We start from the raw sequence: 21,958 nt of genomic DNA on the forward strand, positions 1-21,958 counted from the left end.
GTAAAAAAAAAAAAAGCCAGGTACCATTGACCTAAGCATATCACCTACCACAGTTAGGAAGAGAGCAGTTTTGGGGTAGGAACACCCCATGTTAATCTCAAATGATTGAAACCTTAAGTCCTCACTGCAACAACTTAACTCGACTGAAAATGGTTTTATCCTCGACTTTTGCAGTACCAACATCCACAGATCCTATGACACAATATAATCCTGAGGGAAAACTACTTCTTCTACCATGTATACACTAAATGAGTGAGAATCTTGTTTTTTTCTTGAAATACCTGCTGTGGTTTTGGCTAGCTAGTTCTTAAAGCATAGGCTGCCATGGAAACAGTAGTAAAAATACTTCTCTCTCTTTTTTTTTTTTTTTTTTTTTAATGTATTTAGTATATGGTCCCCAGGGTCTCACTACACAGATCGGAGCATACTAGGAATTGAACCTCAGTCCCTGAGTCTGCCTAAGCAGGAGCTTTAATCCACTGAGCAATTTGGCCAGCGAAAAAGTGCTTTTCTTAATGCTATTTCTTTGGACTTCTGCTCATATATACATGTACTGAGGCTTTTCTTCTTAATTTTTCTTTTTTATTTTTCCATAGTTTTATTGAGAAATAGCAGTGAGACAGTTTCAAATCAAATTGGTAGGACAGTTCCAATAATTAATACACTGCATACTGCCTTCCTAGTGGTTGTTGTACAATATGCAGACATGATATCCTATTTACAAACACTATTAGAACAAATCCCTCTATTCCTTGAATTAAGAGAATGTAGCTATATATCTATCCTAATCATTTTGAATACACAGATACAAAACGGTCATTCATCTATATCCCCTTTTTTTGTTCATCATTTAAATATTATAAGGTGTGTAAACTCAGCAAAATTTTCTAAAAGAGTCCAGTAATCCATAATAGTATTGGGTCTTCTACTTGACTGGCAATGTCAAGAGTTGTTGACCTGAGTCCCCTATAGCTCAACATAACAACATGGCTTTATTTCTTGTACTTCATTTTTATACTTTTCTGCTAGATGGTTAAGACGAAGATAAAGCAAGACCTATGTAACAAGAATTGTAGCTTTTGGATCTGATAAGGTCAGTGAAATCCCCTCAGGATTTATCCTGAGATCCTGTACCTCAGATTGTAGATCCTCTGTCAGTGTCAGCCTTGTGGATGAGTCACGGCCATTGCTTGGCCTATGTGTTCCCCATGAAAGCCTGAGAGAATGTTTTCTCTCCATGTGAGTCTCCTTAGGCACACTCTACATCATCGATCACTTTCCTCTTTGGCCCCATAATCTCCTTGATCAGAAAACTTGGGACACAACTGAGTTACATGTTATTAACAGTACAAGTTCTCATATGTCCTGAGTCTTAATTGACCTTGGAAGGCTAGGGCCAAAATGTTGGCTTTCCTTGCGGCCCTCCTTTTTCTCTAATTTTGGGCCTGCAAACTTAGGTTGTTAACCCTCCAGAAGAGAAGCTTATTGTTATTACCATATAACCTAGGGTGTTGAGCTTAACCTCACTATCTGTCTTAATATCAAACATCTTAGGCATAACATGGAACAGATACTTTTCATCAAGTATTGATATGTTAAACTTTAAGTCCCAATAGAATATGACAAAAAAATTTAAAAAAATTAAAATATATTTAAAAAATAGGAATAAAGAATTATATATGTTTATACGTAAGTCCAGAAATCTAACCATATACAACATTGTTGCAGAACAGTCCCGCAACACTCCTTTTCCTGTCTCCTGCCTTCATTCACCACCCCCTTCCTTTTTAAACAATCATCTACCCGAGAGACAGCATGGCAGCAACTGGTGTGTCATGACAAGCAGCCCGTCTTCAGAAGACCAGAATGACAGGCACTCCAAACATGAACCTACTATTACAAATTGCCATCTTCAGTGCAGTTGCTTAGTTCACAGGAGTTAGTATATATAGTTAGTCAGGATGAGAATCCTTCCAATTAACTGCTAGATTTGAAAATCTTCTGAAGATTCTCAGGATCATTGCCTTATCCATCTTGAACATATAACTGTATGGCTTGCCTCTGTCATGTTTCCTAGCTCTTCTTGCTCTCTCTTCATGTACTAAGGCTTATGAATGAAAAAAAAAAATCTTGTGGAAGAGTATATGGCACATAAGAAGAAATGGTAAAAGACTAGCATCTAGAGAACTTTGCACTGTGCACTGAGTTACAAGCTAGAGAGATTGGTAGGAGTTAGAAATTATTAGAGATTTTCTTCATACTAAGAGTGATTACAATTGATGGAATATTTTAAATTAGAAACAAGATAGATAATATGCAATGGAGCAATTTTATGAGAACAGAGAATAACAGATAAACCTTAAGAAAGTCTTTAACAATCCCCAGATCAGGAAGGTAAAAAGAAAGGACCAAAGTAGAGAGTGTATACACAGCAGGATGTTTCCAGGAATCAGAATGTCAGCAATATCAAATTTATTGAGAGGTCTAATAAGTTTTCTTTTAAATTTATTTATTTATGTTTTTTTTTTCTCTCTCTCTTTTTTTTTTTTTTTTGTATTTTTAAGGGAAAGGTGGGTGTCGCTACTAGATCAGCCTTGTAGTGATTCTCCTATTTATAGCCTCCCAAGAGCTGAGATTACAGGCGCACGCCACCAGGCCTAGTCTCAGTTGCTGTCTCAGCGGGCTCTAGGGGTGGGGCTGGCACGGCAGGCCCGGGGATCAAAGCCTTGGCCCTTACGCCTGCTTGCAGGCACTTCAATCCACAGAGCTATTTGTCTGCCCCTTAAAACTTTTAGAAACATGTTTTTTATGCAGGGGGTGGTTTACAGAAACCTGAGCTACAAAAACAATATGGTACTATTTCCTTATCTCTTATTTAGTTACATACCCTAAGTGAATTTTAGCTATTTTTTTTTCATTGGCCCCTGGTGTTGTGTGTGTTTGGCAGAATACCGCAGAATCTCTCCACTGCCATGCCTGTATTGAATGATTGTAAGAAATACTCTAGGAATTTCATTGGAAAATAATATATACTTTTAAAAAGTCTTACGAAATGCTTATTCTGTATTTACCCATTTTTTTAAACTGTAAGTCTTGCATCTGTTAGTTTTCATTTGTTTTGTATGAGTCAACATTGAATTTGTAAGTTATTTTCACATCTGCAGTTTTCTTGATTTTATGTTGTAAACAATTTATAATTTGGGGCTTTTGTTTGAGACAGTATAGAAATTTTGAGTTAAACATTTTAAGATGAAGGAACTTCTTGAATATGAGATTTGTACCATCTGACACTGTCTAAAGCAAAGTTAGAACAATTGCACTTAATTCAGTTTCAGACACTTACCCCTCACAATAGTGAATTTTTTTAAGAACTTAAAGATTGCCATTTTTATAGAAAGATATATATTACATCTGTTTAAATTCATTGGTAAGTATTTCTTTTGACGTTCATAATTGTTATTAATATCATTTGTATTTTAGACTGGCAAGATTTGATTTAAAATAAACTCCTTTTATGAAAAAGCTAAACATTTCTTTCTTTCTTGTTTTAGATATGGAGTATGAAACAAGACAATTGTGTTCATGATTTGCAAGCACATAATAAAGAAATTTATACTATTAAGTGGAGTCCAACAGGACCAGGAACAAATAATCCAAATGCCAACCTTATGTTAGCAAGGTGATACTTTATTTTTCCATTTATGACTATTCTTTGAAATAAAACTTCTTATAAAAGTGACAGAAAATTAAAGATTCCATGAATTGGTAATGTATCCTACAAGGAATATATTTTTAATAGGAACATCTAAATGTGAAGTTTTATTAGTGCCATTTCAGATGATAATTGTTTTTTTCTACTTGGAGATAATCAAATATTGACTGATACTGAATTTTGGTTAGAACTCAAGTGATTGAAGATTTTTATTATATATAAAAATATATATATATTTCCATCAGCATCTTATAAAAGAGATGAATTCATATGAGAGAAACCAAGTGATATTTAAACTGTATCTGATTACCTACATCTATTTTCCTACAAATGGCTTGTTTATTCTTCTTTAGTACTCTGAAACCCAAAATACAAAGAACAAAATAAAAGATGGATAATAGGAAATAGAGCTCCTTCAAATGGGCAGGGAATCAGGAGTTGGAGAGAGGAGAGGTAATGGGATGAAAAGGAAATTGAGATGTTCTGTCCACACAGCCGCTCCCTGCAGAGCAGTGTGGTCATGTGCTATAAACACATTGGATGGGAAGAGAAATAGGCTGTGTACTTGTACCTGCTCTTTGTGACGAACATAAACTTTATGTATAGCAAACATGTACTAATCAAAAAAAGTGAATTTTAAAATACACTAATAAAACAAAAAAGTAAACTTTAAAATATGGTCAATTTGGAGTTGAGAATCATGAATCAATAAAAAAATTAAAAAGAATACAATAATTAGTTCATCGATACTTCCCAGTTTAGGGACCTGGAAGTTCCTTTATAGCTACGTATTTCTCTAAGCTTCCAGTTTTATACAATACTTTTACAGTCTGTTTCTTCTAAGGAATTTGTTAGCTGTTTGGGAGTAGAATACAGGAAGTTGAGGGACAAGACTGGAGAGTATTTTATTGCTTATATTTTATTGCTTATTTTCTTTACCTTTCCAGTGCATCCTTTGATTCTACTGTTAGGTTATGGGATGTAGACCGAGGGATTTGCATCCATACTTTGACGAAACACCAAGAGCCTGTGTACAGTGTAGCTTTCAGTCCTGATGGCAGATATCTGGCAAGCGGTTCTTTTGACAAATGTGTACACATCTGGAACACACAGGTATGTTACTCAGATGATCACATGCACCATTTCGTTAGAACCTTTTGTCTGTACAGCAGTTTCTTATCCCATTTTAGTTATACGATATGTAGCATTCGGTTAATGCTTAGTTTTAAAAACAAATATATATTTTGGGGGAATTTATAACTAAACATCAAAACCAAACAAAATTATATTTTGGTATGTGGATCAGAATTTAGGTATGGATGTACATTATCATTATGTATTAGAGTGAGTTTAAGATGTATTTGTTTAGATAAGTGACACTTTCTAAAAGAATTGCTACAGGGCCTGGGCAGATAGCTCAGCGGTCTAAGTGCCTACCTGGCAAGCAGCACAGTGCATGGACCCAAGCTTAATCCCCAGTATCACATGCTGTTCTGGCCCCGGAAACCTAGGTGTGCCATGCTGGCCTGAAACTGGGTGTGGTGGCACACACCTGGAATTCCCAGCACTGGGAAGGCTGAGAGAGGAGGATCAGTGTAAGTCCAAGCTACTTAGCGAAACTCTAGATTCAATAAGCAAAAATTAAAAAAAAATTTTTTTGAAGGAGCTAAAAATGAAGACTGAAAAGTATATTAAAGGACAAGATTTTACAGCTAAACCTCATTTATCAGAGACTGTTTTACCTTTTCAGGAGCAGTGTTTAGAAATTCGTACAAGTCAAGAAAACAGCCTGTTGCTTTGTTTCAAAAAAAAAAAAAAAAAAGTCTTTTGTTGCACCTACTGTTTCATAGTAGTCACTAGCCTCAGCCTTTTCTTCATAGGCCAAATGGAATAAGTTATTGTGAGTCATTTTCTTATTTGTAGCTGATGATCATGGCCATTTTTTAATTTCACAAATTATTTTTTTATGTATCATCACTTTCAAGTTTTTTTTTTTTTTTTTTTTTTTTTTTTTAATGTATTTAGTACAAAGTCTACAGGGTCTCACTACACAGACCAGACTCTTGTTTTCAGCCTCCCAAGCGCAGGGATTGCAGGCGCGTACCACCACACCCAGTCTAATTTCGGCCTCAGTGTGCACTGGGGGCGAGGCCGGCATGTCATGAGGAAGATCAAACCCCGGCTGCTGTGCTCTGCCTAAGCAGGCGCTTTAGTCCGCTGAGCTATCTGGCTGGCCCTGAAGTAGTTTTTGATTAAGTCATATACATTTACATGGTTCAGAATAAATCCAAACCTATAGAGCTGTCCATTGAAAAATTTTGCTTCTTTTCTTGGTTGTATCCTCTATGACTCCCTTACGTTATTGTGAGTTTTCTTTCTGAGTTTTTTCTTCAATAAAGCAGTCTGGGTTTTTGTTTGATGTTTTTCCATTTTATACTTTCTCTAGTATGAAGGAGAATGTCCAGTTTACAGGTGAAAAGTTACGTTTGAGTAGCCTTAAATTTATATTTTTCTTAGAAGTGAGGTTGAGACGACTTTTTTGTAATGTGAGGCGGGTTCACATTCAGTTTTCTGTGCATGCTGATCATGCTCTGCCTTTGTGAACTTGGTGGTCAGTCTGAACTCTAGGAACTTCTTGTTTACGCAGGAAGAAGCCCTTTGGGAACTGTGAACCTTTCGTAGTTGAAGAGTTAAGCCAGAATCTTTGAATATTTTGAATAAAACTTTAAGATAAAAAAATACCTCCTATAGTATTTTATCGTTACTTTTATGTCTGCTTCTGTGTTCTGTTTTTATGAATATGTACCTGTGTCAGGTATGTTCATTAGCTACAATATATGTGTTTCAAAAATTATCTCCAAATTATTGCTTTGTGCTTTGGGAAAAATTATGTACTTTTACTTCTTAAAAACTAAGAATAATTGAAAATAAGTCTAAATATAAATAATACAAATCTCCATGTGTATTTGTTAGTCTTCGTTGTTCATTTTCACTTTACAAAATATTTCAGACAGATACAATGAATGATACCTCAATTCATGGTCTCAGTTCTTTCCACAGTTCTGGTCACAAACCAAACTGAATGAGAACCTAATCAAATTTTTCCGTATTTTCCCCATAAGGTCAATATTCAGCCTAACCACTGAATTTGATTCAGTTCTCAGCCAGCTTGATTTGCAACCCAACTTGTAGATAAAATCAAATTTATGAACTGGGAGTCCAGTGTAATAATATTACAAATATTTCATTTGTCTATTGACAAAAGTTGATAGGAACTTTTGCCACATTTGTTTTAGGTCTTTCCTACTTTTATAGTAAAATGTTACATAGAAACATTACTTGGATAATGTGTTACATATGCACTTGACAGGTAATTGTCTTATTTAAATATGTACAGATTTCGTGATCTGATCCATTGGCCCTTGTAGCATTGCCTTGTTGACAATACGTTGTTGATTCATTATTGCCCAATTTAAGCTTAGTGTTTGGTGTGTGCTTTTGAAAGGAAAAATTTTCTTTGTAACCTTGAACGTAGATTGTAGGTCTGTAGATTAACTACAGTTTTGCTTTCTGTACCATAGCAGACTAGAGGTTCTTGTTACCATTCCTTTTTTTTCTTTAGTGATCACAGATATTCAAGGCCTACTATACTCAGATATTTTTATTTTTTTCATTAATGTCAGATTATGAGACCTTTTCAGAGGCACTTGGCCCATGCCAATCTGGTCGGTTTAGTAGTGTATCTGTGGTTTGTGCCACCTAAACCAGACTGAATTTACAGAAGAAAGCCAAGGGAAAGAACCCCAGAGATTAACTTGGGTGGACTGTGTGGGGAACTGTTTGCAAGGTGCATGGCTTGCTGCCATGTTATTTTTAAGTAGCTTAGTCTGTTGTCTAGCTTAAAATTTTAGGTTGCCATAAAGCTGCAGGTGAGACTTAGCCAGAGGTGGGACTTAGCTTCAAGGCTAAAATAAGTGCAAGTTCTGAAATATTAAAGGTGAAACAATTCTTTTATAAAAGGATAATATAATATCAGCCTGTTTGCAAAGGATCACTATAACATACTCAGTTTCCTCAGTGCTGCTGACCAGTCATGACTAAAAGCATCTTTGGTTTTATGGACACAGCTAAGAAAGCTAGAGCTTTCCCACTTCAGAGCTCCAGAAGCACAATTTTTGTTTTCTAGTTCTCAGTGTGGGGCCTCTGACAGCTTGCTATATTTAATAGATGCCTTTATCATGTGTATTTTTGGGATGAGTTTTAGTTCTTTAGTGGCAGCTCAGTGTTTGTGTGTTTTAGTGCATTTAGTTTAGGGTCTCACTACACAGATTGGACTCATAGTGATCGTCCTGTTTTCAACCTCCCAAGTGCAGGGATTACAGGCAGGCATCACCACGCCCAGTCTAAATTTGCAATAATTTTAACATTCTGTGTTTCCTTTTTTAGACAGGTGCTCTAGTTCACAGCTATAGGGGAACAGGTGGAATTTTTGAAGTTTGCTGGAATGCAGCAGGAGACAAAGTTGGAGCCAGTGCATCAGATGGCTCAGTAAGTATGGTGTAGTGATTCTCAAGGTGGTGTGTGTGTTTGTGCACTCTGGAATGTGGTTTATTGTGGTAGTGATTACAAGAGCGTGCTTTGCAAATAAGTTTAAGATATGGTGGTCACATTCCTTTTGTCTGAAGGCTATCTGTTATCATGTTCCTTGATAAAAGCAAAGTTAAGATTCTCTTTGTCAAACCAGTGTCCTTATAATCAAGTAATGAGTTTTTATGTAGATCTTTTTTTTTTTTTTTTTTTTTAAATGTAATTTGTACAGGTCTCACTATCTAGCTCGGGCTCATAGTGGTTCTCCTGCTTTCAGCCTTCTCAGTACTGGGATTACAGGTGTGGGCCTCCATGCCTGGACTCCCTGGCTCAGCGTGCCTGGGGGCAAGGCTGGTGGAGCATGTGGTGCTGGGTATTGAACCCCAGTCCCTGTGCAGAGTCCACTGAGCTATCTCACCGGCCCTTATGTAGATCTTTATTAATGAGAGTGAGTACAGTGGAATGTCATTCTGAGCATGAGATGAATTAATGCCTACTTCTGCTCTCCCAGTAAAAGTGTTGTCTTAGGGAAGCGATGTTAGAGGTAGTCAGTTCCTGTATTAATGAACATGTAATGCTGAAATGGGGATGAAATTGACCTTAAAAAACAAACCAAACGAAACGTCCACAAAAATACTAATTACAGCTTCCATTGTTCTAAAAGCAAGGAGAACATGGAATGAGTATAAGTTTGCTATTTACTGAAGCTATAGCTTAATATAATATGTGATTATCAGTCACTAGTGTCCTAGAAAAGTTTGTGTGAATTTTTTTCACACTTAATTACTAAAGTGGCTCTTAAAAATCCTAGCTACTTTTTTTTTCCCTGTAGTATTGACTCATGGTTGTTTCCTTCACTTACTTAGACTATGTGTCTTAATTGCTGTTGGTTAAGCCCACATTTCCCTGATGATAAATAATTCATTGGTATCATGAACACAAAACTAAGGAACAGATTCTAAATTGTACTGTAGGAAGTTTGAACTTGAAACGTACAAATTCTTGATGTACTTGTTGATTGTTTTAATTTCTTACAGGTTTGTGTATTAGACCTTCGGAAATAGCGCTACTAGTTGGAAGCCATGGACCGACTATGAATGTGTACATAGCCAAAATGACTGTCCCTGACCCATGTACTGCTGTAGTCCCACTTGAACCATGGCCAGTCCACTACAGCCAAGTCTAAAAGAAATATATACATACAGTGTGTATAAACAAAATTGCACCCTGAAGATGACAGAGTTTTGTCACAGCTTGTGAATTCTGTTCACCAAGTGCTGGAATTTAATCTGCTGTGCCCCTAAAATAGCATTTAGACATTTTGGATATGAAAAACAGAAGAGAGAAAGAAATATACGTTATAAAAGCAGACCATACATGTACCAGTTTTTGGATACTAATGACAGCCTTGTTTCTTCCCTTTGAATCAGCAGACACCATGGATTATATTCTTTTTTTTCCCTTCAGTAGTGAGCAGTTTGTATGTACAGAGAAAATGGACTTATAAAAATTTGCAGCAGTAGTTTGTTCTTGCTTTTAAATTTCGTTTTTGGTTTAGATTATGGATGCATGAAGTAAGGGAGTGAATCAGTTTCTTTATATATTTTTTTCACCTTTTAAACAACAAAAAATTCTTAAAAATACTTTTATGCATTCTTTTTAAAGAGGTAGATGTTTGGTACATTTTATGGCTCTCAGAGCATATATTCAGTTGGTGCATATTGTTAAAGAGGGAATTGGAAATTAAATGAAAACTTGTGACTTCGGTCATGTCAATCTATGAGACACATCAGTAAAAGGGTATTATGCTCTATTTTTTTGTTTGTTTGTTTGTTTTTTTGTTTTCGGTGATGTGGCTTGAATACAGTCGCTTCTTTTGGGGGACATTTCTGCCAATTAAAGACTAGAAGGGCACAAAAAATTTTTTTTAAATACCATAGAGAAGATGCATTTAAAAAATCTTCTGATGTTTTGTAGCCATAACTAAATTATGGTTAAAATGTGCACTATTGTGAAAAGGAGCAAAGTAGTTTTGGATTTTTTGTTTGTTTTGCTTTGTTTTCTAAGAGATTACAATGTTTCTGGATAAGGGTTAGGTTCTCCAAGTATCCATCGTCCTGTATAGAAGCTTCACTGTGTGATGTAACCCAACTCCAGTATTGAAAATCTCTCATGTTACTTTTCTTTATACAAAGCAAGATGACGGCGTATAACACTGCCATTACATGGCAAAATGTTTGCTACCTTAGTTTGAAAAACAATCTTTAAAATAAAAGACTTGCTTCAAGGTGTTTTTAAATAGTGATTCTGAATTTTTTTTTCTAAAGTATAATTGCACTAACTCCCTGCTGCTCTGAATCTGCATTTGTGGTACTTGTGACTACATTTTTTCAAGTATAGATAGATTTAAGCTGCTATTTTTTCCAGTAATCACTACTATATCATGTCTTTTACTCTGTTTATATCAAGTATTTTCTTAAAGAAGTATCAAATCTCCTCTTGCTCATGCAACTAAAGTAAAATATACAGATAAATGTTAGCATGAGGCTATGTGTATGTGTATTAACAGGGTTTGTCATGATTAAAATAACCCAGGAGTGTCAAGTTTGAAGAAAAGAGTTGTCAAATTTATACCTTAAAATTTTTGATTAAGCAGTTGCTTGTTATCAAGCTTAGCAAATAAAAAACACTATTCCTGTCACTTATTACTTTGAGGCCTTTACTACTAAAATTTTAGCCTGAGTTCTAAGTTTTAAGTAGAAACTGATTTAACCCAAGTAATGCAGCTTTGATTTGCAGCATTTGTTGTTTTGCTCTTTTTACAAAACAGCATTGATTGAAGCAAGTCTTGGTTTTACTAAGGTAGGGTAGCATTTGCTATTGGTAAGAGAATAAATACACTTAATTTCACAAGACATTGTTATATGTACCCCAGTTATTGTTAGTGGGGACTATGATACTGTAATAATATTTTTTAAAATTTACATCCAGAGAGAGAGTCATTCATGATGGTTTTGTGCCAGCTGTTTATAAAGGGTTTTGGATCGCATTAGAGCTATTTAGAACTTATTACCCTGTGACTTACGTAGGAAACCTAATATGCTGAGTATCTGGCACTTGAAATCCTGCTTTTATTGCTAGAGGTCCACATCTATGGTTGACCTCTATTGTTGTTTAAAAAAATAAATAAAAATTTTAAAATCTGTGCAATAATTTTTAAATGTGCTCCCAGGAATAGACACAAATGTTTTGAATATGTTTAAGCTGCGTTTTCCTTTAGCGATGCATTTGTCAATTGCACTGAACTTAAATCTGAAAGTCAGAGGTGATTACTGGTAATACTTTTGTATTTTGATATGGACAGTTTATTCATTTGCATACAGTTATTGACTTTTCCCCCAGCTGATTAAAAGATAGCTAGAAATTCTGCAATATAGCTGCCAAAATAGACAGCTAGTTACATTTTTATGATAATGTCATCTTTCCTGGTTTTTAAAATTCTTTAGCTATTTTACTTTAGCATAATAGTCACAATAGGACATATAAAAGATTATAAATGCAGAGCTTTATTATCTTGAAGTCTTGGGTCTTTTAAGTATGAACTTCTCTGAAAGGTATCCATTTGTAGGCTTGGGTTCTTCATGAACGTACAAGTGTTTGTTTTTGCTGCTGTTCTCAACATCATCATTGCCTGCTGATGTGCCACGATGCTGCTCCAACAGAAAAAAATAAGATCGTCTCTAATTTGAGCAGTAATATGTTTGCAAGTGCTGAAGTTTGACTATAAAGTTATATATTTGGGGTTCTTAACTCATTTTTCCTATTTTTTTCCTAACAACATACTCCTGAAGGTCAAGTTGAACCCAGTAGTTTTCTGTGGTGTTCATTATAGACCATCATCTTACAACACTACTATAAGAAATTCATAAGGAAAAACTGAAAGGAAAATGAATGAATACTCCTTAAGATAAGATAAAGAAGAGCAGCTGCCACTCTTAAATGTCATAAAGGAATATCTTTTTCTCCACATAGGAAATTCTTTACTTATACTTGTTCCAGTCCCCTAATGAATCAGGTAATATCATTGAGTTTCAAGTGGCTTTTTGAAGTGGTAACTGGTAATTTTCCAATAGGTCTTAGAGTGTATCAAATTGTTTTAATTAATTCTCTAGGTAAGTATGTCTTAGGATTAAACAACTTTTACAGATACTGAAAGTGCCTCCTTTTGTGGTGTAAAAAACAAATTATGGTGCAAAAAGTAATCACTAGATTGAATTACATGAAGGTTTTTTGCTTTTTGACATATAAAAATGTCAAGAGAAAGGCCAAAGATTTGTACTTTTTCACTTAACTTATAAAGCACTCCTTTTTTCCTTACACTTCTTTCTGTCAAATTAGATTTAATGAGAGAGTACTATTTTTAAGGAGCTATCTGTTTATGTAGAGTGATTTTGTTAAGAGTAATGTAAACTATAAATGAGTAGAGGCCTAATGAGGACTGTGCATTTTTGCTATTTAAAGGAATCACAAATGATCATACTGCGGCAAGCAAAAATGACAAGGTTTACTAAGTAGAAAAATAAATCAAATGCAGTGTTTATTCTTTTAAGACAGTTTTCATTTTCTTAAACACATTGTACATTTCTATAGAACCTGTGCTTATTCTCACATGCTAAAGACGATACTTGCATATGGTGAATTACTGCTGGCGGTTTCCGCAGAAAGCCTGTTTCAGTGGACCAACATTGTGGCATGGCAGCAAATGCCAACATTTTGGGGAATAGCAGCAAACCCAGAAGAGACCCTGCTTGTTGTTTCTGTTTGTCTGTTTTTTTGTCTTGTTTTGTTTTGTTTTTTGAACCAGCAGGGATGGAAGGAGAGTAGGGAAATTATAAATTGCTCCTTCCAGTAATAGCTCTGAAGTGTCACATTTATTATCAAGTTTTTAAAAACATGATTCTAGTTAAATGTAGGAGTGGGAAGAAAGAGGAAGTGTTCACTCTTTTAATATGCTGATTTAGAAATTTGATGTCTTATTTCAGTAGCTCTGAGGTATTGATAGCATTCTTCATTTCTGCCTTTATGTTGACAGTTGAAGCAGGGTGAATAACTATGGCGCATATAATTTTTTTTTTTTTTTCTAGTAAGCCAGCCGTTCATTATGTTTTCTTTGGAATTTCTGGATAAGTTCAAGAAAACATTCTGCATGTTAAATCTAGTCCGATGTACTTATCCATGTCATTACAAATAAAAACATGCAGACTGCATTTTGTAGCTCTGTAATCCTTGAATACAGAAATAATCTTTCTTGACCTTGACATTGTAGCTATGTTTTCATTTTGATTTTTAAATCCTTTGGGTCTAATTCTGTGAGCCTACCTATAGCACTGGATTAAAATGTCTGCATCATTTCTTTGGTTATCCAGTTAACTTAAAACTGTTGTAAAAGTGTAAACCAGCCCATGACAGTTTTTTGTACATGTTAAAGAACTTTATTGTTCAGTTTTCATGATTATTGTGTAAGGAAGACTGATAGAGATGTTCTATGCTGTCCTGGACCATGTTAATTACACTTACGCTGTATTTTGGTTTCACATCACAATGATTTGTCCCTAATAACCCTTTTTATCCTTTCTAGGCACATTTTTTGTTGTTGTTGTTTCAGTTTCCCTTTGCATTGTATTGCTTTGACAACTGTAATTTGAATCAGATCTGAAAGAGGTCCAGAATAAAATATATTTTGATATTATGTTTGCTGTGTACATATATAAAACCTTTATATCTGTGTAGTTTGTATAGACTATTTACTAGTTAGGAGAGAGGGATGGTATTGTTTACAATTTCTTGTTTACATTCTAACTGCTTTTATTTCTCTGATGTTCTGTAGAATAGACCTTTTTGCTCTGAGTTAGTTTTCATATAACATGTCCTTCTCTCCCTTACTGGTGTTACCAATTATAATAATAGCTGCCATCAGAACCTAGTCCATTGTTTCTCATAAACATTGTTTTCCAAGATACGCACCTTAAGCCCATAGATAAAATTATGAAATTTGATATTTTTATTACTTCTTGCAGAAAATAAGATTTTTTTAATGAAGGGATTATTTTATATTTTTATTAAAGAATAATAGAGCATCTGGTCAACTAAAAGATAGCAGTTACTTTGCGTTATTTGGAAAAATCAATATTTAAAAGATACTAGCTCACAGAATAAGAGACCTAGTTCATTTGATTGTTTAGCATGCAGTTGAGCACAGAACAATGAATATGTTGAAGATACTTAGGGTGAAGGGTCAACTTCCTTACATTGTCCCCTTCATGTATACCAATTACAATTTAATTATTTTTGTCTTTACTTGTTTGTGTCACTCCAAACTTAGTAATCATGAGAAAAAATGAGACTCCGTTCAGATTTAATCCCAATGGTGTTAATATTTTTGGAAACATTTTACGAAGAATCATTGAACATAGTTTTTGCTATCTTTTTGTTTTTAAAATTTTGTCCTTCCCATACCTACCTTTTATTTCCTTAAGCAGAAATAAATACAGGCATATCTTTACCACGTTATATTAGAGACAAGCCACTGCAGCTGCTAAAACTAACAGCTGTTCATTTTGAAAGGGTTAACTTTTGTTGCATGACATAGATTGTTAATAATCTGTATTTTATACTTTTCCAAGGTGGTGTACTACTGAGAATTTAAATCCATATAAGCTTGACTGAAATTAATTTTAGCAGTTATTGAAGGGACTTTTTAATTTCATAGCTGTAGTACTTTTTACCATGGATTAGATTTCTTAACCTATTATAATACATAGCCATTTAGTCTAAAGTTTACTGTTTTTTCAATATATTCATTTGAAAAATACAATGACGGAAAAGCCCCTGTGGACAATGGTTTTGTGGTGCTTTTCTCTGCTTTGCCAATGGTCTTTGTCAACAATGAAATGTTAACCCTATGCTACTTTTCTGCATGCTTCTTAAATGTCATATCTCAATGCTTAATTGTCCTAACTTGTAATATTTTTGTATTAAATTTTTTAGGATTTCCTTGTAACTTCTTTATAACATAATATATTAAACACGAAGTGTTTAGTAAAGTACAGATTATAATTACTAATGTTTCTTGGCTGTTGGGTTTATATCATTAGTTGGAAAGACACATTCCTAGAAGTAGGACCAATTGGATCTACATTGAACAAAATACCGCAGTTCTATTATTTAGCTGTATTTTTCCACAACTGTGTTTTTGAAAACAACTTTCTAACATACTAATCCAGTGGTGAGTGGTGCTGTGATACCAGATAGAACAGAAAAGCATAGGTGAGCCAGCCACTGGGCAGCACTGCTGTGGAGAAGGTCCAGACTGCTTGAGCACCTCAGGTAATCAAGCACTTGCATTGTGAGCCCATGGGCACTGGAGTCAGTCTGAGGTCAGACATTTGAAAACATAGGTTTCCAGAATATTCAGTTTACAAAATTTTTGAAAGTTTTTCATGTTGCCAATAGCTCTTATTCATAAACCTGTTGGCTTCATTTGCACACTCTTCTATGTTCATTATCTTATTTTCTACTGGTTACATGAAGTTTATCTTAGGTAAGCCTGAGTTCCGCACTTTTGTTGTGGATATCACAATGATGGTAGAAAGCCACTAAATAAAGTTAATAAGACAGTGTATTTTTAATATTGCTACCTGGAATGGGTGACTCTTCTAATGTGAGTATAAACCTTGATGTTGAACAAGTCTGCTGTTGAAGTAATAAAGTATTAAGCTAAATGATTAGAGGTAAGTTAATTTTAATTTTTGAAAAATGTTGATTAACTTGGGAGTGTGCATTAGAATCTTTTTTAAAATTCCTGGCCCTAGCTACACTTTGCCTACTAAGTAAATGTCACACTGGCTCGGTGTACTTAAATTCATATGCTGCTATTGCACCATACATGATGTGTTAGGGAGATCATTGGCATGGCTGACTTATAACAGGACATAGGCTTATGAGGAAATTGACATGCAACATGGAATAGATTTCCTTTCCAAACTCTTACACCAGCTCATCAGTGGTGCTCTTGTGTATTAACATTTTGATACCTGTCCTTAACATTTTTTAGTGCATAATTTAGAGAAAAACAGAAACATAGTGATGTAATGTTCATTGATTTCCATGAAACCATAAAGGATTTTTCTTAGAACGTCCCTGTACTATAGATGTAACCTTACTGTAGGACTTAATCTACATTCTTCCTGACTTGTTGGGATGAATCTGAGCACAACCATTATTACTGTTTGACTAATGTTTCCCCATCCATTAAGTGGAGTTAGTTGGTTGTACTGTGTTTTCCTAAAAATAAGACCACCCAGAAAATAAGCTTCTGCTGTAATTAATAACTGGCCTGTACCGTGGTGATGCTGGTGTCCTGCAGACAAGTATACCTCACCATTTTTTCCTCTGTTGGTTACTCTATAATGATGAAGATAGGCTGACACTTTTGATCTCTAGTTATATCTTATTTTTGGTAAAACAAGGTAGTAAATAGTTTGTTTATAAGAATTAAGATTTTAATCTAACGCCCTTACTGAATAATTCCTTATTTATAAAGTACACGGTATGTTACCATTTTGATTTTTCATGGCCGTGCTGTACAATAAAATTTAGGTTCTTTGATACACTTTTTACATTTTAACTGATTACTGCAAGCATTAGGCAATAAATACTTGTGTATAAGGACAATTCAATAATTGATTCTGATGCACTTCAAAGAATCTGTAAAACCCCACCCCTTTATGACAATTAAATCTTTTAAAATTTAGGAATTTTCAATAGGGAAATTTCTTAGGTGAAATTATTACATAATCTATTCAGTATAGATAGAGAAATGAAGGAGTAGTTTAAGCCAATAAATGACAGGCAACAGTTGGCAGAAAACTAATTTTTTAGGCCTCTTAAAATCGGTGACTATGGCCGGGAGATGGCTCAGTAGAAGGGCCTCAGTTCAATCCCCGTTCCGCAAAAAAAAAAAAAAAAAAAAAAGTTACTAAATATTAAGGAAATGACTTAAGATTTTGTTAAACATGGATATTTTTTCTGCTACCAAGCACAATATACACAATAAATCTCTTGAAAACTTAATGGAAATATCACCATGCACTAATACCATTTGAAACCACATTTCTACTCTATGCCAAATTAGCAGACATTAGAGGTTTTTTCCTAAGACAGGTGTTTGTGTGTGTGTGTATGTGTGTGCGCATGTTTTCATTCTTTTCTGTCTTAAGTATTTGGTGAGTATCTGATATGTCCCAAGAAGCGTGTCTGGCACTGGATATACAGTAATGACGTGTACAAAATACTCTCAGCAGTGCAGCAAGGAAATGTAGCTCATTAAGTGCTGTAACTGAATGGATTAGATTGAAGCATCTAAAATTACTTCTTAGTCAAAAACTTTAAAGTAATGGCACGATTCAAGCAGTTCAACCTAATTTGAGGTACACTTTTAGAAAAGGAAGGAGTAAGTACCTAAAAATCAAACCTGATAGGTGAAGTGTCTAATCTCTTTGCCTTTCATGGTTAAGAAATCAATGGACATTGTTTGAGAGCTCAGTGTGGTTGGGCGCCAGAAGAAACACAACTACAGATACAATGTGGCCCACACAGGGATGTGCACATTGTGATTTTTTACTTAACTAAAGATGATGATTGTGCATTTTCAACTCACTACAGCCATAAACTGGGAGATGTTGGAAGCTTGTACCGACCCCTATTTGTCCCTCTCCTGAAAATGCCTTGCCTACTAGGTTTCTAAAGAGAATGTGCATCAAAGTACTTCATTAATAGCTACCTCAGTTACTTTTACCATGGAGCTCAACTCTGCAGAGGTTTGTTTGAAATTGGTGATTTAGGGCTTTGCTCGTTGAAAAGATGCCAAATCAGCTTCATCTACAAACTACTGAGAAATCACCTGTCAGGACCTAATGAATCAGAAATTCCAATTATAAGATCTCCCAGGTAAATTACATGCATGTGAAAATATCCAAGTCAAAATAAAGTATCTGGGGCTGGGGATGTAGCTCACTGGCACAGTGCCTGCCTGGCAAGCACAAGGTCATAAGTTTGATTCCCAGTATCTCCCCTACCAAAGAGTTTTGAAACTATCCATAAGTTTTCAATTCCTTAAGACTCCCAGCAAGTCTTGAGACTACCAAAAGAAGTTCCAAAGTAACCCTGGCATAGTTTACTAATTAGAACATGCAGTAGAGAAAAAAAAAAAAAAAAAAAAAAAAAAAACCACTGACTGCCATATCTAAATTGCTTCAAAGGAGTCTGAGACAATAATCCTATTTTAATGTCACAATATCTCAGGTCCTGACTAATAGATAACTTGATGATCTATAAGATTCCTCTCTGTGTTGTGTCTTTGTGCTATACACGGGGCAGTAATAATCACCTAACCCAGGTAGTAAGGGTTTGATAAGATGGTCCCCGTGACATAGCATAAGAAATGACTGTCCTCTTGTAGAGAAAGCTAGGATGATCTGTCAGAAGTCAGTTTCTACCCCTATTCTTGAGATTCATTTATACTGTGCACTTTGTATTCTGATTCCAGTTCTTTTTGATTTTATGTAACAGTGACTTAAGTACTCTAGGGCTTACATCATTTGGAACTGTCCTGTGGATTTTATTTACAAATAGGGCTTGTGAATGCTCATCTTCAGTGGATTCTTGGATATTAGAGATTTCGTTCTTTTGTACACAAATACTTGATGACTATATTTTTAACATTTTCATTCTCTTGTACCTCATTTCATTATTGTTAAAATCAAGAACTCCCAATGTGATAATATTTATTCCACCCTAGACCTGTTGCCATAGAGCATGTGTAGAGTGATGATGGTCTGCATGTTACGCCACCTGTCCATAGTGCCCAAAGCACACTAAAACTAAGAATCGCGCTTCAGTGTTTTCCTGTTTTCTGCTAACCACTACTGCTGTGGAGATATCTGAGGCCAATGTGGCCTTTTCCTTGTAAGTTAAATATTTTAGGGCAAGATGGCCCAGGGGACTAAGCTGAGCTGGGATGGGGTCCAGCTGTGGTGGCGCATGCCTGTAATCCCAGCACTGGGGAGGCTGAAAACAGGATCACTTACGAGTTTGAGTTGTATGGTGAGACCCTTTACCAAATACATAAATAAAATTTTTATATATCTTGAATTCTCAAAGACTTGGCCTAAAAATTTGGTAATCTCTTAGGACATATCCAGCCTTTGATCACTTTTACATCTGCCCTAGGACATAGTGCTATCTGGCCACGCATTCACTTTTTTCTTTTAAAGCTACTAAGTACATGTTTTGTTGATCTCTAATAGCCATAAGTAATAGGTATGGTGTCACCAATTTGTGTCATTATGGTTATTATTTCTCTAGTGTAACTAGAACTAGAGACATGGATAACTTAAGTGGTAATGAACACCAGCTCTGTGTATAGAGCATTTTAATAGTTCCATTTTACCAAAGAATTAGCACCCCAGGTACTTATAATAGGGGTCCCATAAGTTCAGAGGATATACCCAGGACAAATGTTGGGAAGTTGTCACTGGTGTCTGGAAAGACTTACTCTGTGGAAGGAACCAGCTATGGACTACCTTGAGGGCAGCCATCGCAAGTCTTAGTTTAAGTATGGCTAGTACGTAGACTTCCTGAGGTAAATTGAAAGCTATGCATTTAGCTTTCGGGAGCTCCATTATAAAGTCAAGATTTTTGTATTCGGTTGAGGTGGAGGCTCAGTGGCAGGTGTTAAGCGATTGGCTTCTTTATGATAATTGTGAATTTAATTAGCTGAGGAAGCTTTGTCTCCTTTCTGTGTTCAATTGCATTTTCATATAGCAATACTGAGATACATGTACCTCCAGTAAAGTGGCCCAGCCTGGCCTTGAATGTGCCAGATGATAGCTCCGTACCACCAACCAGGCTCTCCTAATTCTTAATTTTTAGATTCAGTTTAGGCTTCAGAATGGCCAGCCTCCTGCTCATTGTCTGTCTGCCTCTGCTCCGAGTTTAGTGTCCCCATTTCCCTTTCATCTCTGTTTGTAGAACTGTTTCTTGCCCTACTCTTAACAGAGTAAGTTCTTGAAGAGTAAAGACTGTAACACTTACCTTTAGACTCCCCAGAATCTAGTATGCTCCTGGGAAACAGATATTTGATTGATTAGTTATGAGATGTTGAAGAGGGGGAAAGTGCCCATAACAATGATTGGTGATAAAAGGAGCTTCTGATGAGTTCCTGACGAGTAGATTGTGGAAATAAGCTGAACTACCCTAGAGAAAGAAGAAGTCCCTTTTGCCTAGTGACATGAGCGATAAGAAGTTAGACTGCATGTGACTGTCAGCTTCCTATTTATTAGAAATATCTGCCTAAGACATCTTGCTTTTCAGGATTGGCAGTTATGTAGCCCAGTGGCTGGCAACAGTGATGTTTTCACACATGGCATTATCGCTCTGTTTTTACTGTTATAAATACACCAAAGAAAACATCTATGACAGGATATTTTGTTGAAAATGTTTTAATTAGCAGTACTGATATGGGCAAGAATATAGAAGTTGTTTATCAAACAAATTTCTTCACTATCTGGCTATGAATGAGACATTTTAAAATATGTAATTGTTTCTTGCATGCAGCCATTATATAATTGTGATCAATTCTTCTGTTACTTCACCGGTCCTATTTTTATGTCTTATGTCTTGCCTTTTTGGTTACAACATTTTTTTTTTCATTTCAAGAACTGGGGGGGGGGGACCACTGGCTCAGAGGCCCCCCTCCTGTCCCTCTCCTGGACAGGAGCTTTCTTTCCCACAATAAATATATTCTGCTCATAACCTCCATTTGTTCTTAAAATGCATTCCTCGGTTTTAGAGAACACGAACTCATCCCAGGTACCTTTCATGTCAGGAGTTCCATTTTTCCCCTGTATCATTTGGAGGTCATCCACCTGAGATCAGTTTTTCTCCCTGTGTCACTAGGATATACTTTTAAAGACCCTAAAATCTATGCATATTATTTTTCTCAAATATATCCTGATCTACTGTAATCCCAGCTCTTGGGAGGCTGTAAACAGGCGGATCACCATGAGTCCAATCTAGTAGTGAGACCCTAAACACCCTGTAGACCCTTCCCTACAATATGGAAGAAAAAAAATTATATACATAATTTATCTCTATATGGTGAGATTTGCTCACTTTCTACATTGTATATTTTTAAGTCTGTAAAATTCTTTTTATGTTTAGGGGGCCGGAAAGATAGCTCAGTGTTCTAAGTGCCTGCCTGGCAAGTACAAGGACCTGAGTTCAATCCCTGGTTACTGCATGTCGTGCCACCACCCCGAGCTGCATAGCAAGACCCTGTATCAAATAACAATTTTAAAAATTCTTTTTTAAAAAGTTATTTTCAGGCAAAGTCTGGCTTTGTAGTTTAGACTGGCCTTGAACTCACTATGTAGCCCAGGATGATCTGAAGCTCTGGGTGGTCTTCCTGTCTCAGCCTCTTCAGTGTGGGTGATTACAGGCACGTGCCACCACACCCAGCCTGAGTCTCTGAACTTTTTTTTTTTTTTTTTTTTTTTTTTTGGGATTGAACTCAGGACCTTGTGCTTGCCAGGAAGGCAT

General features: G+C 35.6%; 1 protein-coding gene across 4 annotated transcripts in view; it reads left to right on the forward strand.

Annotated features, from left to right (window-relative positions):
- The window catches only part of Tbl1xr1 (transducin beta like 1 X-linked receptor 1), a 178,314-nt gene extending 162,907 nt beyond the window's left edge, over positions 1 to 15,407 (forward strand). For 2 of the 4 annotated variants that reach the window (XM_023699085.1, XM_023699084.1), the window contains exons 14-17: positions 3,552 to 3,679; positions 4,660 to 4,825; positions 8,159 to 8,260; positions 9,337 to 15,407. In XM_023699085.1, the coding sequence (XP_023554853.1) occupies positions 3,552 to 3,679; positions 4,660 to 4,825; positions 8,159 to 8,260; positions 9,337 to 9,363 (423 nt within the window). In that variant the 3' untranslated portion in view covers positions 9,364 to 15,407. The remainder of the gene's footprint in view (positions 1 to 3,551; positions 3,680 to 4,659; positions 4,826 to 8,158; positions 8,261 to 9,336) is intronic. The other 2 variants (XM_004639335.2, XM_023699086.1) reach the window with 1 other exon arrangement.
- The last annotated feature ends 6,551 nt before the right edge of the window (positions 15,408 to 21,958 follow it).

This window comes from Octodon degus, unplaced genomic scaffold, assembly GCF_000260255.1.
Source record: "Octodon degus isolate 3935 unplaced genomic scaffold, OctDeg1.0 scaffold00110, whole genome shotgun sequence".
Taxonomy (NCBI): Eukaryota; Metazoa; Chordata; class Mammalia; order Rodentia; family Octodontidae; genus Octodon; species Octodon degus.